This window comes from Mobula birostris, chromosome 13 (assembly GCF_030028105.1).
Source record: "Mobula birostris isolate sMobBir1 chromosome 13, sMobBir1.hap1, whole genome shotgun sequence".
NCBI lineage: Eukaryota > Metazoa > Chordata > Chondrichthyes > Myliobatiformes > Myliobatidae > Mobula > Mobula birostris.
Window position 1 is genome coordinate 18,855,978 of NC_092382.1, and position 16,800 is coordinate 18,872,777.

The 16,800-nt window shown below is 48.6% G+C and overlaps 1 protein-coding gene and 1 pseudogene across 1 annotated transcript; one reads left to right on the forward strand and one right to left on the reverse strand.

Annotated features, from left to right (window-relative positions):
* Positions 1 to 265: 265 nt before the first annotated feature.
* On the reverse strand, positions 266 to 12,431 carry LOC140207486 (NACHT, LRR and PYD domains-containing protein 3-like). Its single transcript, XM_072276008.1, has 8 exons — positions 12,335 to 12,431; positions 10,952 to 11,118; positions 10,014 to 10,185; positions 9,850 to 9,915; positions 1,368 to 3,105; positions 823 to 909; positions 500 to 667; positions 266 to 353 (listed from the first exon to the last, which is right to left on the reverse strand). The coding sequence occupies exons 1-8, from the start codon at positions 12,393 to 12,395 to the stop codon at positions 266 to 268; spliced, it is 2,547 nt and encodes an 848-aa protein (XP_072132109.1). The 5' UTR covers positions 12,396 to 12,431.
* LOC140207388 (uncharacterized) lies at positions 3,214 to 5,491 on the forward strand (annotated as a pseudogene).
* Positions 12,432 to 16,800: the final 4,369 nt, after the last annotated feature.

Sequence of the window (16,800 nt, forward strand, 5' to 3'; positions counted from 1 at the left end):
CCCGGGACACCGGTGTCCCAGACTGAGCCCCGGCCCCCGGGCTCTTCCTGTCTGTGTCATTCCCCGGGCTCTCGAAACCGCACATCCGGCGGAAGCAGCGCGCTGGACAGGAGGTGGAAATACGTCACCACGGGAGAACAGCGAACGACGCACAGCGCGAGCTTGAAGCTGGTTCTGTTAAAAACGGTTGGGAATTAAACCTGGCGCGTGGAATCGGCCAAACTGTCGGCATCCCGCGGGCGGGGATGTTCACACATTCAGATGTTCACACGGTCACTCTCAGTCCAGGTTTGACTCCCTGCAGAGATCTCAGTTCCTTCTCCCCGGTCTCACTGAACCTATTGTACCACAGCCTGAAACAGATGGGAGAATAAAGATGAAATAAACAGATCACACAACAGTGTCAGTAACAGGGGACAACACTCACAGACAAATATCACCAGAAAACCCGCGCATCCGCTGCTATTTTATCACATTGAACGTTAACACAAACACTCACCAGATCCGCTCCAGACTCGGGAGGGTCAGTATGAGGCGGCGGAGAGCGGGGACAGATCGGTCTGTCAGCGAGTTTAATCCCAGGTCCAGCCCCGTCAGAGATGAGTTTGTACTGAGAGCGGAGACGAGATCCTCGGCAACAGAATCTGTGAGACCGACACTTTCCAGCCTGGAGATGAGAGAGAGTGAGGATGAAGGACACAGAGAGACAGGAGACGGTACAAATCCCCAGTGTTTATCAGTAACACAATTACTGATCACATTAATGTTCAGTGTCAGACACCCAGTGACTGTAAACATAATCTCCCACAGTCTGGTACTTACACCAGTTTCTGTATTTTACACTCCGGGTTCCTCAGAGCCGCAGACACCAGTTTCACTCCTGAATCTCCCAGTTTATTACCACTCAGTCTAAACACAAACAGACAAATTGATGAACAAAGTGATTCAAACCGTGGGTCTGAGGGAATTTCTCTCACTCGGATATTTCAGGAAACATTAAACCCTTCAGTAAATCACTGATCGGAGTTCCCATCACCGCCAATGTCCCTCACTGTCCAGCTCCAGGGTATTCACCGAATGTCGGTAATTTCGTCTGTCGGTGTGACCCTGTAAACTCCACATATTCTGTCCCATTCCTCGATGGTTAGAAACGTGTTCCTGACGTGAGAGGGTCGGAAGGGGCAGGGATAAGAGAGATCCCACAGGAGAAGGGTAACAGCTAAGAGAAATCCCACAGGAGGTAAGGGGATGGCGTTTGTCACAACTCTTCTCAATCTGATTTATCACAGATTTACCCAAATCCCTTTACATCGAAACAACACAATGGAACAGTTTCACAGTGCAGAGTGAGAGATAAATCAAGTTACCTCAACTCCCGGCACTTGTGCAGCCCGGGTCCCAGCCGCTGGATTCCCTCACAGTGAATGTGACAGTACTCCAGGTCGAGACGTTTTATTCTATCACAGAGTCCGATGACATGAGACAGGACCGCGCAGTCAATCGGGGTCAGTGTCATTCCACTGAATGAAAGTGTTTCCACAGATCCCAGTGTGGCCTGAGCCAGTCCACGATTCTGAGACTCAAACAGGTAGTGCAATGTGTTCAGGAGACTCCTTTTACCAGATTCACTCCATGTGTTTCCACTCTGGCGTTTAACCTCCTCCTTCACCCAGTCAATCACCCGGCAGGTTGTTTGATGAGGAAATGGACCCAGAAACTCCTCCAGGCCCCGAGCTGTCATTGGGTTGGAGAGACCAGCAACGAAACGGAGAAATACCTCAAATCGCCCATCTGTCGTGCTGTGGGCTTCAGTGAGGAATTTCAGGATATTCTCGGGATGTAGAGTCAGGAATTGTGCGATAGCAGCTACAAACTCTTGGATGGTGAGGTGTGGGAATGTGTACACCACGCTCCGGGCAGAATCCTCTCTCTCCAAAAGCTCCATCAGGAACCCGGACAGGAACTGGGAAGGCTGCAGATTGTAGTTGATCAAATCTCCATCTGTGAACACAATCTTCTTCTGGGACACCCCTCTGAAGGCCATCTGACCAACCCTGAGAAACACATCACGGGGGTTCTCAATCTCACGGCCGTGGTTTTTCAGGAAGTTGTAAATATAGTAGGAATACAGTTGGGTGATGGTCTTGGGAACTCGCTGCGGGTCGCTGACTCTTTGTGTGAAGAAGGGGCCCAGTGCCAGAGCGAGGATCCAGCAGTAGGAGGGGTTGTAGCTCATGGTGTACAGAATCTTGTTCTCCTCCACGTGTTTGAAAACAGCTGCTGCCACCGTCTGATCTTCAAAATGCCTGATGAAATACTCCTTCTGTTCCTTGCCAACAAATCCCAGGATTTCAGCACAGACACTGATCTCTGCCATTTTCAATAAATGTAACGCAGTGGGACGGGTGGTGACCAGCACTGAACACCCTGGGAGCAGCTTGTGCTGGATTAAACTGTACAAAATGTCAGACACCTTGCACTTGAATTCAGGATCTGTGCATGTGGACCGAGGTTCTGTGTTTCTCTGACTGTCAGCAAAATCAATTTTGTCATTGAATTCATCCAAACCATCAAATATAAACAGCAATCCCTCTGGGTTCTTCCAGACCTCTCTGAGTAAATTCCCAAAGTAAGGATACTGATCCAGAATCAGTTCCCTCAGGTTTATTTGACAAGTGATGGTGTTTAAATCCCGGAATTTGAAACTGAAGACAAACTGGAATTGTTGGTATATTTTCCCTGTGGCCCAGTCATGGACAATCTTTTGTACCATTGTTGTTTTCCCGATCCCCGGGACTCCGGCCACTGCTGCCGAACTCCCAGATTTGGAATTACTCCGGGAAAAGCTGCTCTGGAACAGCTGATCAGTGCGGATTTTTTCCAGCTCTCCGCGGAGATGTTCCTCTCTCCACTCCTCGTGGTCTCTGCCTCTTGCCAGCAGCTCATGTTCCACCAGTCTCCGATCTCGAACAGTAGAAATGACCGTGAGCTCAGCGTATCGATCAACCAGCTGGAAAACCTTCACCTTCTCCCTCATCAGGATCGTGTTCACTCTCAGTGTTTCAGTTTGTGCCCGCAGAGTCTCCTTGTGTTTCTGTTGAACATCTTCCATGGGAACAGACAGTGAACAAACTGTTAGATGCCTCACCTCAGAACTCAGTATTTAAATACACAAGAGTTAGCTCAAAGCTATTGCATTAATTGGATTAATCAATGGATGCTCGTACAGTAAAGTAAATTCCATTAACAGACCCTAGACTGGACGGAGGCCTGGTCTAGATAAACACCAGATCATCACATTTTCACAATTAACTGTGCTGTGAAGGTGAGTATTTCCCGGGTAGTTCACTGTCCCCCAAATGTCCCATACTGGACAACCTCCCACTACTGTCACAGCTGTCATTTATTCCTGTGGAAGAAACTTTTACTCCCCAGTGTTGATGTGGCGTATGGAGATGGAGAAAAAGGTAGTGGGCATTCTGTCAAAGGAACAGGTCGGGCAATCACAGGTCCCTCTCCCCTCTCACCATTACTTATTCAAAATACAAAGTGGTAGCTATGCTGATCAGCACCTGCACTGTGGGTGGGTGGTTGGGGTGTGTGGGATCATAAAGTGTGTTCGAATCCTGTCGTGGGTGTTTGGACCCTGTCTGGACCCTGCCAGGAGTGTGTGGGATCCGACAGAGTCTCAGGACCCTGTCAGGGGTGTGTGGGGTCTCACAGTGTGTCAGGACCCTGTCAGGGTCGTGTGGGGTTTCACTGTCTGTCAGGACCTTGTCACGGGTGTGTGGGGTCTCACAGTGTTTTAGAACCTTGTCAGAGGTGTGTGGGGTCTCACAGTGTGTCAGAACCCTGCCTGGACTGTGTGGGGTGTCACAGTGTGTCAGGGCCCTGCCAGGGACGTGTGGGTCACAGTGTTTTAGGACCCTTATAGGGGTGTGCGGGGTATCACAGTATGTCAGGACGCTGTCAAGAGTGTGTGGTGTCTCACAGTGTGTATGGACCCTGTCAGGGACTTGTGGGGTCTCACAGTGTGTCAGGGCTCTGTCATGGATATGTGGGGTCTCACAGTGTGTCAGGACTCTGTTAGATGTGTGCAGGGTCTCAGAGTGTGTCAGGAACATATCAGGGACATGTGGGGTCTCACAGTGCGTCAGGACCCTGTCAGGACTGTGTGTGGTCTCATGGTGTGTCAGGATCCTGTCAGGGATGTCTGTGGTCTCAGTGTTTCAGGACACTGTCTGGGGATATTTAGGACGCTGACAGTGGCACTTGGTGTCTCACAGTGTGTCCGAACACTGCCAGGAGTGTGTGGGGTCTCACAGTGTGTGAGGACCTTGTCAGTTGTGTGTGGGTCCGGACAGTATGTCAGAAACCGGTCAGGTGTGTATGGGTTCTCACAGTGTGTCAAGACCCTGTCAGACATGTGTGGGGTGTCACAGTGTGTCAGGAACCTGCCAGGGATGTATAGGGTGTCACAGTGTGTCAGGACCCTGTCAGGGGTGCGTGGGGTCTCACAGTGTGTCAGGACCCTGTCAGGGACGTGTGCGGACTCACAGTGTGTAAGGACACTGTCAGGGACTTGTGGGGTTTCGCAGTGTGTCAGGACGCTGTCAGGGGTGTGTGGGGTGTCTCATTGTGTCAGGAACCTGTCAGGGACGTGTGGGGTCTCATGGTGTTTCAGGAACCCGTCAGGGGTGTGTGGGGTCTCACGATGTGTCGGGACCCTGTCAGGGACGTCTGTGGTCTCACAGCGTTTCAGGACACCATCCCAGCTGATTTAGGACACTGAGAGTGGTGTGTTGTGCCTCACAGTGTGTCCGGACCCCGTCAGGGGTGTGTGGTGTCTCACAGTGTGTCAGGACCCTGTCAGGGGTGTGTGGTATCTCACAGTGCGTCAGCACCCTGCCAAGGTTGTGTGGGGTTTCACATTGTGTCAGGACACTGTCAGGGACGTGTGTGGTCTCACACTGTGTCAGGTCCCTGTCAGGGGTGTGTAAGGTCTCACAGTGTGTCCGAACCCTGTCAGAGGTGTGTGGTGTCACGCAGTGTGTCAGGACGCTGTCAGGGGTGTGTGGGATCTGATGGTGTTTCTGGACCCTGTCAGGGGTGTGTGGGGTCTCATGCTGTGTCAGGACCCTGTCAGGAGTGTGTGGGGTCTCATGGTCTGTCAGGACACTGTCAGGGATGTCTGTGGTCTCACAGTGTTTCAGGACACTGTCTGGGGTGATTTAGGACACTAACAGTGGCGTTTGGTGTCTCACAGTCTGTCAGGACCCTATCAGGGGTGTGTGGGGTCTCACAGTGTGTCAGGACCCTGTCAGGGGTGTGTGGGGTCTCACAGTCCGTCAGGACCCTGTCAGGGGTGTGTGTAGTCTCACAGTGTGTCAGGACCTTGTCATGGGTGTGTGAGGTTTCACAGTGTGACAGGTACATGCTAGGTACTTGTGGGGTTTCACGGTGTGTCAGGACGCTGTCAGGGGTGATTTAGGACACAGAGTGGTGTGTGGGGTCTCACAGTGTGTCAGGGTATGTGTGGTCTCACAGTTTGTCAGCACACTGCCAAGGTTTTCTGGGGTTTCACAGTGTCAGGACCCTGTCAGGGACATGTGGTGTGTCACCGTATGTCAGGAACCTGTCAGGGGTGTGTGGTGTCTCACAGTCTGTCAGGACCCTGTCAGGGGTGTGTGGGGTCTCACAGTCTGTCAGGACCCTGTCAGGGGTGTGTGGGGTCTCACAGTCTGTCAGGAACCTGTGAGGCGTGTGTGGGGTCTCACAGTCTGTCAGGACACTATCATGGACGTCTGGGGTATCACAGTGCTTCAGGACACTGCAAGGTGTGTGTGCTTTCTCACAGTCTGTCAGAAACCTGTCAAGGGCTTGCGAGGTCTCACAGTGTGTCAGCACCCTGTCAGGGACGGTTGGGGTCTCACAGTGTCTCAGGACCCTGTCCGGTTGTGTGCGGTCTCACAGTGTGTCAGGATCCTGTCAGAGGTGTGTGGTATCTCACAATGTGTCAGGACCCTGTCAGGGTTGTGTAGGGTCTCATTGTCATACTGTCATACTTCTGGGGTTTCACATTGTGTCAGGAACCTGTCAGGGGTGTGCGGGTTATCACAGTACGTCAGGACGCCCAAAAGAGTGTGTGGTGTCTCACAGTGCGTAAGGACCTTGTCAGGGACTTGTGAGGTTTCACATTGGGTTCTCACAGTGTGTCAAGACCTTGTCAGACATGTGTGGGGTGTCACAGTGTGTCAGGACCTTGTCAGGGGTGTGTGGGTTCTCACAGTGTATAAGGACACTGTGAGGGGTGTGTGGGTTCTGACAGTGTGTCAGGGCACTGTCAGGGGTGTGTGGTGTCTCACGCTGTGTCAGCACCCTGTCAGGGACGTGTGGTGTCTCACAGTGTGTCAGGACCCACTGTGAGACACCACACACCACTGACAGGGTTCTGTCAGGAGTGTGTCGGGTCTCACAGAGTTTCAGTCCCCTAACAGGGGTGTGTTGGGTCTCACAGTGTGCCAGGACCGTGTCAGACGTGTGCAGGGTCTCACAGTGTGTCAGGAACCTGTCAATAGCGTGTGGTGTCTCACAGCGTGTCAGTACCGTGTCAGGCGTGTGTGGGGTATCACAGTGTGTCAGGACCCTGCCAGGGGTGTGCGAGGTATCACAGTGTGTCAGGACCCTGGCAAGGGTGTGCGGGGTCTCACAGTGTGTTTGGACACTGTCAGGGACGTGTGGGGTCTCACGGTCTGTCAGGACCCTGTCATGGATGTGTGGGGTCTCACAGTGTGTCAGGACCCTGTCAGGGGTGTGTGCGGTCTCACAGTGTCTCAGGACCCTGTCAGGGGTGTTTGGTGTCTCACAGAGTGTCAGGACACTTTCAGGTACATCATGGGTCTCACAGTGTGTCAGGACCCTGTCAGGGGTGTGTGGGGTCTCACCGTGTGTCAGGACCCTATCAAGGATATGTAATATCTCACAGTGTGTCAGGACCCTGTCAGGTGTGTGTGGGTTCTCACATTGTGTCAGGACTCTGTCAGGAGTGTGTGGTGTGTCAGGGCCCAATCAGGTGTGTGTGGGTTCTCACAGTGTATCAGGACACTGTCAGTGGTGTGTGGGTTCTGACAGTGTGTCAGCAACCTGTCAAGTGTGTGGGGGGTCTCACAGTCTGTCAGGAACCTGTCAGGAGTGTGTGGGGTCTCACAATGTGTCAGGACCCTGCCAGGTGTGTGTCGGGTGTCACACTGTGTCAGGACCCTGTCAGGGATGTCTGTGGTCTCACAGTGTTTCAGAACACTGTCAGGGGTGATTTAGGACACTGAGAGTGGTGTGTGGTGTCTCACAGTGTGTCAGGACCCTGTCAGGGGAGTGTGGGGTCTCACAGTGTGTCAGCACCCTGTCAAAGTTGTGCAGGGTCTCACAGTGTGTCAGGACCCTGACAGGGGTGTGTGTGGTCTCACAGTGTGCCAGGCCCCTTTCATGGATGTGTGTCATCTCACAGTGTGTCCGGGACCTGTCAGGGGTGTTTGGGGACTCTCAATCTGTCAGGATGCTGTCAGCAGTGTGTGGGGTTACACCGTCTGTCAGGACCCTGTCAGGGACGTGTTGGGGGTGTCACAGTGTGTTAGGACCCTGTCAGGAGTGGATGGCGTCTCACAGTGTGTCAGGACATTGTTAGGGTCTTGTAGGGTCTCACATTGTGTCATCACCCTGTCAGGGGTGTGCGGGGTCTCACAGTATGTCACGACTCTGACAGGGGTGTGTGGGGCCTCAAAGTGTGTCAGGACCCTGTCAGGGACGTCTGGGGTCTCACAGTGTTTTAGGACCCTGTCAGGAGTGTTTGGGGTCTCCATTCAATGTATTTGGCTGTGATTGGGAGCGTAGGAAAACATTGATTGTGTACATATTTACTTTAGAGAGTGTGAGAATGGGAGAAATGATGTTCTTCAATAATCAGGGAGTGTATCTGTTTGATATTCAGAAATGGTTGTGGGAAATTCACTGTCATGTCTGTTCCCTCGGCAAACAACATGAGGATTAGTGAAGGACAAGCTTGTGGCGATTTACCAAACCCATGGTGCAGGGAAACTGGGGGTTTTCATTGACCGGATGTGGACTGGAACATCATTAACAGAGGTGACAAAGACGTGAGTAGTTTGTAAACTTCCTGATTTGTCTATCTCTGGTCTCAGATTTAAATTATTGTCTTTGGGATTTGTTCTTGTAAATGAAAGAGACTGAACCAAGATTCTGGCTGAGATTCCTTATATTTCTGTTAAGAGGTTCGAATAATCAGTGAAACATGGGCTGATGCAATGTTAATAAGTTTTGTGATATTTGTCTTTCTTACGCTCTCTCCTCTATCCAACTCAGTCTGCGATGATGAAGCCTCACAATCTCTGAGCCCATGCACTGTCCCGGGCTCCATTCTCACTGACATGATGGGTTTATGGATGTAGTGAGCTTCCCATCCAGACCATCACAATTTAACTAATTACAATATTATTTATAGATGTTTTCAGTCCTTTGCACCTTCCTTGTCACGATCCCACAACTCTCGGTTTCCCTGTCCTAATTCCCATCTCTCACCCTTCCACAGTGTCCATCACACAACGCCGGTAGACAGGAATTTCAGCTTCTGTGGACTGAGCTGAGGAATATGTCCCCCAATCTCACCCTCTCTAACACTGTAGCAGTGTTTGTACTGGGGAGTGCAGATGTGAACACAGCGGTGTTCATATGCTGCTCTGTGGTTGAACAGACCGGTTGGGATGTTACCTGCTTTTCTAACTAAAGTGATGCTATTATTACTATTCTGTGACTGGAACTTCAGTGGACGCCCAACTCTAAGAAAAGATAATCTGCAGGAACTGGGGGAGTTTAGAAAATGGTTAAGGATGAGGCTGTTCAGGAGTGGGCAGTGACTGGCAAGAGAAGGTTTTGACTTTTTCGTGTGTTTTTTTTTCATTCTCCGGATCACCCCCTTCTCCACCCAGACTCCGGTGGGGATCTGTAGTTGCAGGTGCCAGAGCGGTGTGACAACTCTAGTCAAACTCGCCAGCTCTCTGCCTCTTTCCTCAAAATGTTCTTTGAAATCTCTCCCTCTAGGAAACATGTTTCCCTGTGTCTCACTGTGTTCTCTGTCACAGTCCCAACATTTACCTGGTCAGATTTTTGTGGCTCAACAATTTAACCGCCCGACGTAAAGTACCACCGTTGGTGGAAACAGAGGTCAGGTTTCAACATTATGAACTCTGCTTCAGCCACATCTGGGCCATTGCGTACCGTTCCAATTTCCCCACTACCGGAGGGATGTTGAGGCTTTAGAGAGGGAGCACAAGAGATTCACCAGGATGCTGTCTGGTTCAGAGGGCATGTGCTATCACGAGAGGCTGGAGAAAATTAGATTGTTTTCTCTGGACCATCGGAGGCCGAGGGAGCTCTGACACAGGTTGACAACATTATGAGAGGCTTAGATAGAGTAGACAGAGAGAATAGGTTTCCTGGGGTTCAAATGTCTATTACTAGAGGGCCTGCAGTGAAGGTGAGAGGGGGTTGGATTATGGGAGATGTGAGAGATAGTTTTTTTTTTAAATCAGAGAGTCGTGGATGCCTGGAATGCACTGCCTGGTACGGTGGTAGAGGCAAATTGTTAGAGACTTCTGAGAGACGTTTGGATAGACACATGGATGTAAGGAAGATGGACGCATATGGACATGGTGTAGGAAGCAGAGATTAGAGCTTGGGTGTGTCTGATTTACTTCTTAGCTGTTTCGGCACAATATGATAGGCCTAATGGCTTATCTCAGTGTTATACTCTGCAATGTTCAATGCACGGTCACTTACCTTTCAGCTCACTGAGAAACTCTAGTAAAAGTTGAGCGGGAATTGGTCGATGGGAGGGATCACAACCTGATGAATTTAAACAAATTGAGAAAATCATTTTTGTAAATTTGTAAAGTGTGCTGTGTTGTGATCCAAATTTAAATTAATTGCTGATATTATCTCACCATATATCTGTATTTCCTTCAGTATTTTGTCCAAATTTGGGACACAGTTCTGCATTTTCACAAAGGTTTCCCACATCACCCTCCGGGCGCGGGAGCCTTTCTCCATCACCAGGCTCAGGAGGAGTTTAGAACTGTCCGCCCGCTCTCCCTTATCAGCGAGATCAGAGATTTTCTGTGAAGAGTAACGGTGAACATATTGGGGACTGACAGATTCACACAGAGAATGAGAAGTAAATAATGTGCTCTGTAACGGGATCACACTGAGCAGTCAAAATCCATAAATAATTCCTCACTGGATTAGATGGTGTAAACAGAAATCAGAAAATAATGATCACTGATGAAGAAGTTAGGAAGATTTTTATAACAGAGTGAACAGTCTCAGAGAAGTTGCAGAGAAGATGTTGTGATTCATTTCCTCAGTCGGCCAGTGTCCAACATGACAGCGGATTACCGGCTGACACCTGACGCCTTTCCTTTGCCTTTTCTGGTGGAGGTTTATTCAGTGATTACACATTACAACATGGCAGTATTCCCCGATCCACACTGTTTGCAGTTACAGATTGTAACACAATCATCTCCACCCAGAACAGAACACACTCCAGCTCCTGTGGCATCCATGACTGATGCCCCAATTCTCACTGACATCGTACCGTCACGCTGTACAGTCTTCCCAGAATGAAAGTTCCTACCATATTTCCACTTAAACTCCTTTACTGCTACCTCATACAATTGTTACCGGCTCCCCTCGCTCTGAACATTGAGCCGCCACTGGAGTGTTTACACCTTTTTTTAATCATTCCTTCAAATTCACAGTTTTAAGAATTATATATATTCATTTCTGATTTATTTTTATGCTTTATTATCCGCTGAGTCAGAGTTCCGACACCCATCAGTCCTGTGACGTGTGAACATTCAAACCCATTCTCCCTCCCACTCACCCGATGTTCCTCTCCGCTGAACTGATTCTTGGCCGTTAACGCCAGGCTCACTCCGTGCACCCCTCCTTCCATCGCCTGCTCCAGCCTGTCCCGGTAGAAATCCGTCAACTGCAGCAGCTGGAAATCGTCCCAGCTTGCCAGGAGCTCGGTGATCACTGAGCTCGGACCTGTGAAGGAAAATGGCGAAAATTAAAGAATTTACCGACCCCATATTGGGCAGCAACTTTCTCTCTGGAACCTAAAGATCACCAAATAATAAAGGCAGCCGTTAGTCTTGCGAGACCATGGATCTGCGCCCGGAAAGTCTTCACACTCCAGGGCGCAGGTCTGGGCAAATTTGTATGGAAGACAGCAGTTGCCCATGCTGCAAGTCTCCCCTCTCCACGACACTGATGTTGTCCAAGGGAAGGGCATTAGGACCCATACAGCTTGGCAGCAGTGTCATCGCAGAGCAATGTGTGATTAGGTGTCTTGCTCAAGGACACAACACATTCCCTCGGCTGGGGCTCGAACTCACGACATTCAGATCGCTAGTCGAATGCCTTAACCACTTGGCCATGTGCCCACAAGATCACCAAATACAGTCCGAATATATATACATTGGTTGGGTGGGGGGGGGAGAGGAAAGGGCTTGGGCCGGGGGGGTGCGTGTTGGGGGGCACCGGGGGTGTAGAAGGGGGTATAGTTCCATCTGTGGAAGGCTGCTGTTTCGTGTCCCCGAGAATATACCTCCGTGTTTGGAAAGGACTCTGCCTATTGCTGGGAATATACAGTAGTAACCCATCACCATCACTCTCCTGGTACTGCCCATCACCACTGCTTTGCCCTGGGTTACTTTCTGCAATTCCGGTCAACCCCTTCCTCAGAAAATCTCTGGGATATCTCACAAATTTCTGGAGGTACTCAGCATGCCAGGCAGCATCTACGGTGGAGAATAAACAATGAACGTTTCGGGCCAAGGCCCTTCATCAGACTGGAAATGAAGGGGCAGAAATTCTGGATATTGTCAGATTACTTTCTATTCCTTGTGGTCCTGGTTTGAAACGTTAACTGTCTATTCCTCTCCATGGATGCTGCCTGACCTGCTGAGTTCAGCCAAAATTTTGTGTGTCTTTGTGCTGCTCGAAACTTCCAGCATCTGCAAAATTCCTGTGCTCTGGAACACCTCACTGTTTTAATGTGTATCTCAATCTTCTGGAGGAGCAGGAGCAGACGGTAATTGTACCCCTTCCACGTGTGACTGTGTTTCCCCCAGAGATGGTAACTCTCTCTCTCATCTCTCTGCTCAGTTTTCACAAATATTTTGTGACCTGCCGATATTGAATTAAATCCAGACACGTAGTCAAGGCAATATTTATAAATTAAAATAATTCGCCAACATACCCGTGTCCTTTCCCGATGTTGACGTCACTGGAACTCCTCCACTGCTCATTCCGTTATCCATTTTGAGGACAGTTCTGGTCAGATTTTTCTGCTTTGTAACAAACAAGATTAACAGAAAATTCAGATATTATTTGAGGTGTAAATGAAAGCACTTTAACTGAGTCGCTCTCTTCCAAACATCTTGGGCCTATCCACCGAACACTCGACATGGCCTGACCTACCCGCGGCCAGCTACCCACAGCCACACAATGCCCATTTCCACTCTCTCCATGGATTGTACACTGGGCCAGGATTCTCCAGGGTATCTGCTCGCTATATTGTGGGCAATTCTGTTTTAGGAACCAATCCTGTGTCTTGGACCGGGAGTGATGTGTCAATGGAATGGTTAGACAGGCTGAGCAGACTGCTTTGGTCCTCCTACCACTGGTGGTGCTATGGTGAGTAATGGACAAATGGGACACCTATTCCTCTCGTCACTGAATTATACAGGTTTCTCAGTCACACCTGATTCTGACCGTCTCATTTCAGTTTAACATCGCCTGGCGTTGACGCTTCTGGCAATATACGGTTTGAGTCTATATAGAAACCCTCTGACATCCTGAACAACGCAGAATCACCCATAACTTCGCGACATTTTGTCCTGAAGCACTATAGTTTCTCCAGCAGGACCTTAAGAACATAATTAATGCCTGAACTCCGGTCAAGATTTCTTTGAGCATTCAGATGGCCATTATCAGAGTTACATGACACTTGTTAAACACAATGTAGATCCGCCATGCATCCAAAAGAGCGAGCTGACAAAAACGCTTTTAAAATAAATAAACAAAATACTAGAATTATTCAACAAAACAGACAGCCTGTTAATATTCCAGGTGGAAAACCCTGTATCAGAGCTGAGCCTGTCTGTAGGAGCCACGTATCTGTTCTCTATCTGCATTGTATTCTGCGTTGTGTATTTATGATGCTTTTTATGGTAACTTGTCGCATCAGTGGCGACGTGGTAAACGCGAAGGGATCAGTTACATATTTATGCTTTGTTCGGCGCAGTATTCAGCCGGGGGGCGTATCTTCTGCAATCATCGGCTCGTTTACGCTGAGGTTACACTTGTGTACTTGTACGCGTCTTTGCTTCAAGGTTGTACGTTTGCTGATCGCTAATAAAGGATCGAGTACATACCTTTGACTTTTGAAACAACCTTTATTGGAGCCGAGGGCGCATCATACAAGTATATCAAGTCCGTGGGGATCGCAGGCAATGACAACTTGGTTTGGTTAGAATTGGCCGCTACAGATGTTCCTCAGTTTGCTAATCATTTTAAATACTATCTGTTTATATGACACATTTCTTTTATATAGTTCTTTATTTTAACAGCGAAAAAGTTATCAAATTGGATGCCCTTCTCCTTGGATTTGCACGCCCAAAATCGCGGCAGTTCTGCGGACGAAAACGCCTTGTTAATGAGAGAGATCAAGGAGATTGGCCAGACTGATATAATCTGACAGGAAGGCGACAGTAACTCAAATAACCATGCGCCCAACAGCGGGGTGCAGAAGGGCGTCACTGAACGCCGAACATTGATTTTGGACGGCGTAGAGCAGCAGGAGACCCCGAACACTCTCAGTGCCCACACCATTAGGTGCAAGTTGTACAAAGTAAAATGCCCACTGAGAGCAGACTTCCATATTTACTTAAACTGCCGGCGAATTTTATTGCTGGGATTTTTATTTTATCACTGACAGATATACACCGTCTTTGCCAATGAAAAAAAAATACACAGAATAAAAAAAAGAGACACGAATCCGTTAATCCACAATATTGAACTGGTAGAAACACGAGAAATACTATCGTAATAAAACACCATAACATTTCCCCGTATAGTCTCTGTACTTACCTGTTGCTAGGCTCCTGATTCAGTTTCCTGCAAATCTGAGCATCTGAGTTTTATATCCCTACCAGTAAGTGAACACACACTGAGCAAAGTTCAGTTGATAACTCGCTCATAAACCTGAACTTCAGCCTATTCAGCTTGTAACGCCGCACCCTGTTCCACAACGCTTGTGTTAAACCACAGACAGACTCATTATGCTTGAACGCGTCTTTCTAACAAGTGGTCCGAGCCGGATTTAATACTTAAGTGCAAGCGGTGCAAAGATTACGTTTCTCTCGAATATTTGAACTGTTTCGGAGAGGAAGAAAACCCGCATCCTGGTCCGCTCCACTGGTGCCGTCGCTTTGATTTATTGTTCACCTTAGCACCAGTTTATTGTCAGATGATAAACCTCAGCGACAGCTCAGGGCAAAGATCGCCCTGGTTTTATTGCACAGAGACAGGGAAAGGAAGGGCGCTCTGAACTCTGATGGAATATTATGTATTTGGAATAATGTTCTCTTCTGAACAGGACGCATTCCCTTTCTCCAGATTTTACTGTGCCCCCTCTGCCTGGAGCTGACTTCAAGGTCACCCTGTTTATAAAGAGCCATTTTTAACAGTTGTCTGCAGTTGGCCCATTACAGTAACTGAGCAACTGTGCCGAAATAAGCATCTCCCAGAGATAACAAATGGCCAAAGTCGACAGCGATATAAGGACACCCTTCCCCTTCAGTTTATTGCTCACTGACTGGAAACAGGTTACCATGTCACAGCAGCAATCGTATGAAATTATGATCATTTCCCGCCGGCGAATTTACCTGGCAAACCATTTACTTCACAGATACATCAACCAGCATCGCATTTATTTACAAATACTTCTACCGTTCCTCCTCAGAGAACGATGGGGAAAAAAAACATTAAATTCACTGCGTTTCTTATCTCTCAGTGTGCTCTGCTGATATGTTGAATTAGTAACCGGACATTCACCCCCTCAGTCCTGTTCCGCCATTCACAACAGGACTGGGATCTCAGTGGCACATCCCTGCGACCGCCTGGAATAATTCACTGCCTTGTCATTCTCGAATCTGTGCGCTGCGGAATTAAACATATTGGGAAAAAAAAACTCTGCGTGTCGTTTCCCTTGAAAACTGTTCCACCTCATCTATCTTCACCTGCTTCAGCTTCCCCGGGAACAGCAACTGATAGTATGTATACGGTAGAAAAGTTAGAAATACTTCCGTGACGAATAGGGTTATTAGAGCACCATAACACAGCCCAGTACAGTTCCTGTTCTTACCTGGTGCTGGACTCCCGAGTCTGTTCTCAGTGAATCCGAGCATCTGAATGTTATGTCCCTAACAGTAAGTGATCACACCCTGAGCAATGATCAGTTGATAACTCGCTCATAAACCTGAACTTCAGCTTATTCAGCGTGTCACGCCGCACCCTGTTCCACAACGCTTGTAGTGAAAAACGCAAAGACTCATTTTCTTTGAATGAGCCTTTCTAACATGTGGTTCGAGCCAAAAGTACGACTTCAGTGCGCCATGCAATGATTGCCTTTGTCTGGAAAATTTGATCTGCCCCAGGGAGGGAGCCCAACCCGCATCCTGGATCGGTTCCGCTGGTGTCGTCGCTTTAATTTATTGTTCACCTCGGGACCAGTTTATTGTCAGATTATAAACTCCAGCGACAGCTCAGGGCAAAGATCGCTGTGGGTTTGTTACTCACAGAGAGGAGAAGGAAGGGCGCCGTCAACTCTTGTAAAATACTATGCATTTGGAGTATTTTTTGCTTTTTTTTAACACTGGGCATTCTGTAAGTGCTGCCTGAAGGAGGTAAGTCAATGTCAGCTTGTTTAGAAAGCCAGTTTTAACAGAAGGCCGCAGTTGTACCATTACAGTAATGGGCCGATTGGGGGGCAACTGTGCCGAGATAACCACCTCCCAGAGATAACAACCGGTGAAATTCAACAGTAAGATAGAACGCCCTTCCCTTTCAGTTTATTACTCACTTTCTGGAAACAAGCTACCATGTCTCAGTAGAATCATAAGAAATTATGATTATTTCCCGATGGCGAATTTGCCTGGCATCGCACTTATTTTACAAATACATCAACCGTTCCTCGTCTGAGATCGATGGAGAAACACCAGACATTAAATTCACTTTTTCTCTGATCTCTCAGAGTGCGCTGCTGGCATGTTTAAATAGTTATAAGACATTCGCTCCCTCTGTCCTGTTCCGCCATTCTTTATTATCACAGGCGCACTGTGATCTCAGTGACACATCCCTGCGAACGCCTGGAACAAACCATTCCCTTGACTGTCAATAATCTGTGTTCAGTGGAATTAAACACATTGAAAGAAAGCTCTGCTTCTCTTTCCCTTTGCGGAAGAGAATTCCAAAGACACACTAGTTCCACCTCAGTAAAATAACCTCATCTATCTTCACCTGTTTCATCTCCCCCTACAGCAGCAAACATGTTTTCCACATTCCTGTCTAGACTCCGCGTGATGTTCAGTGTCCCCAGCAAGGACTCAATTCATTTATCTAACCACTAGTGGATAAAATCTCCCCTCCTTCATCTCAGTAACA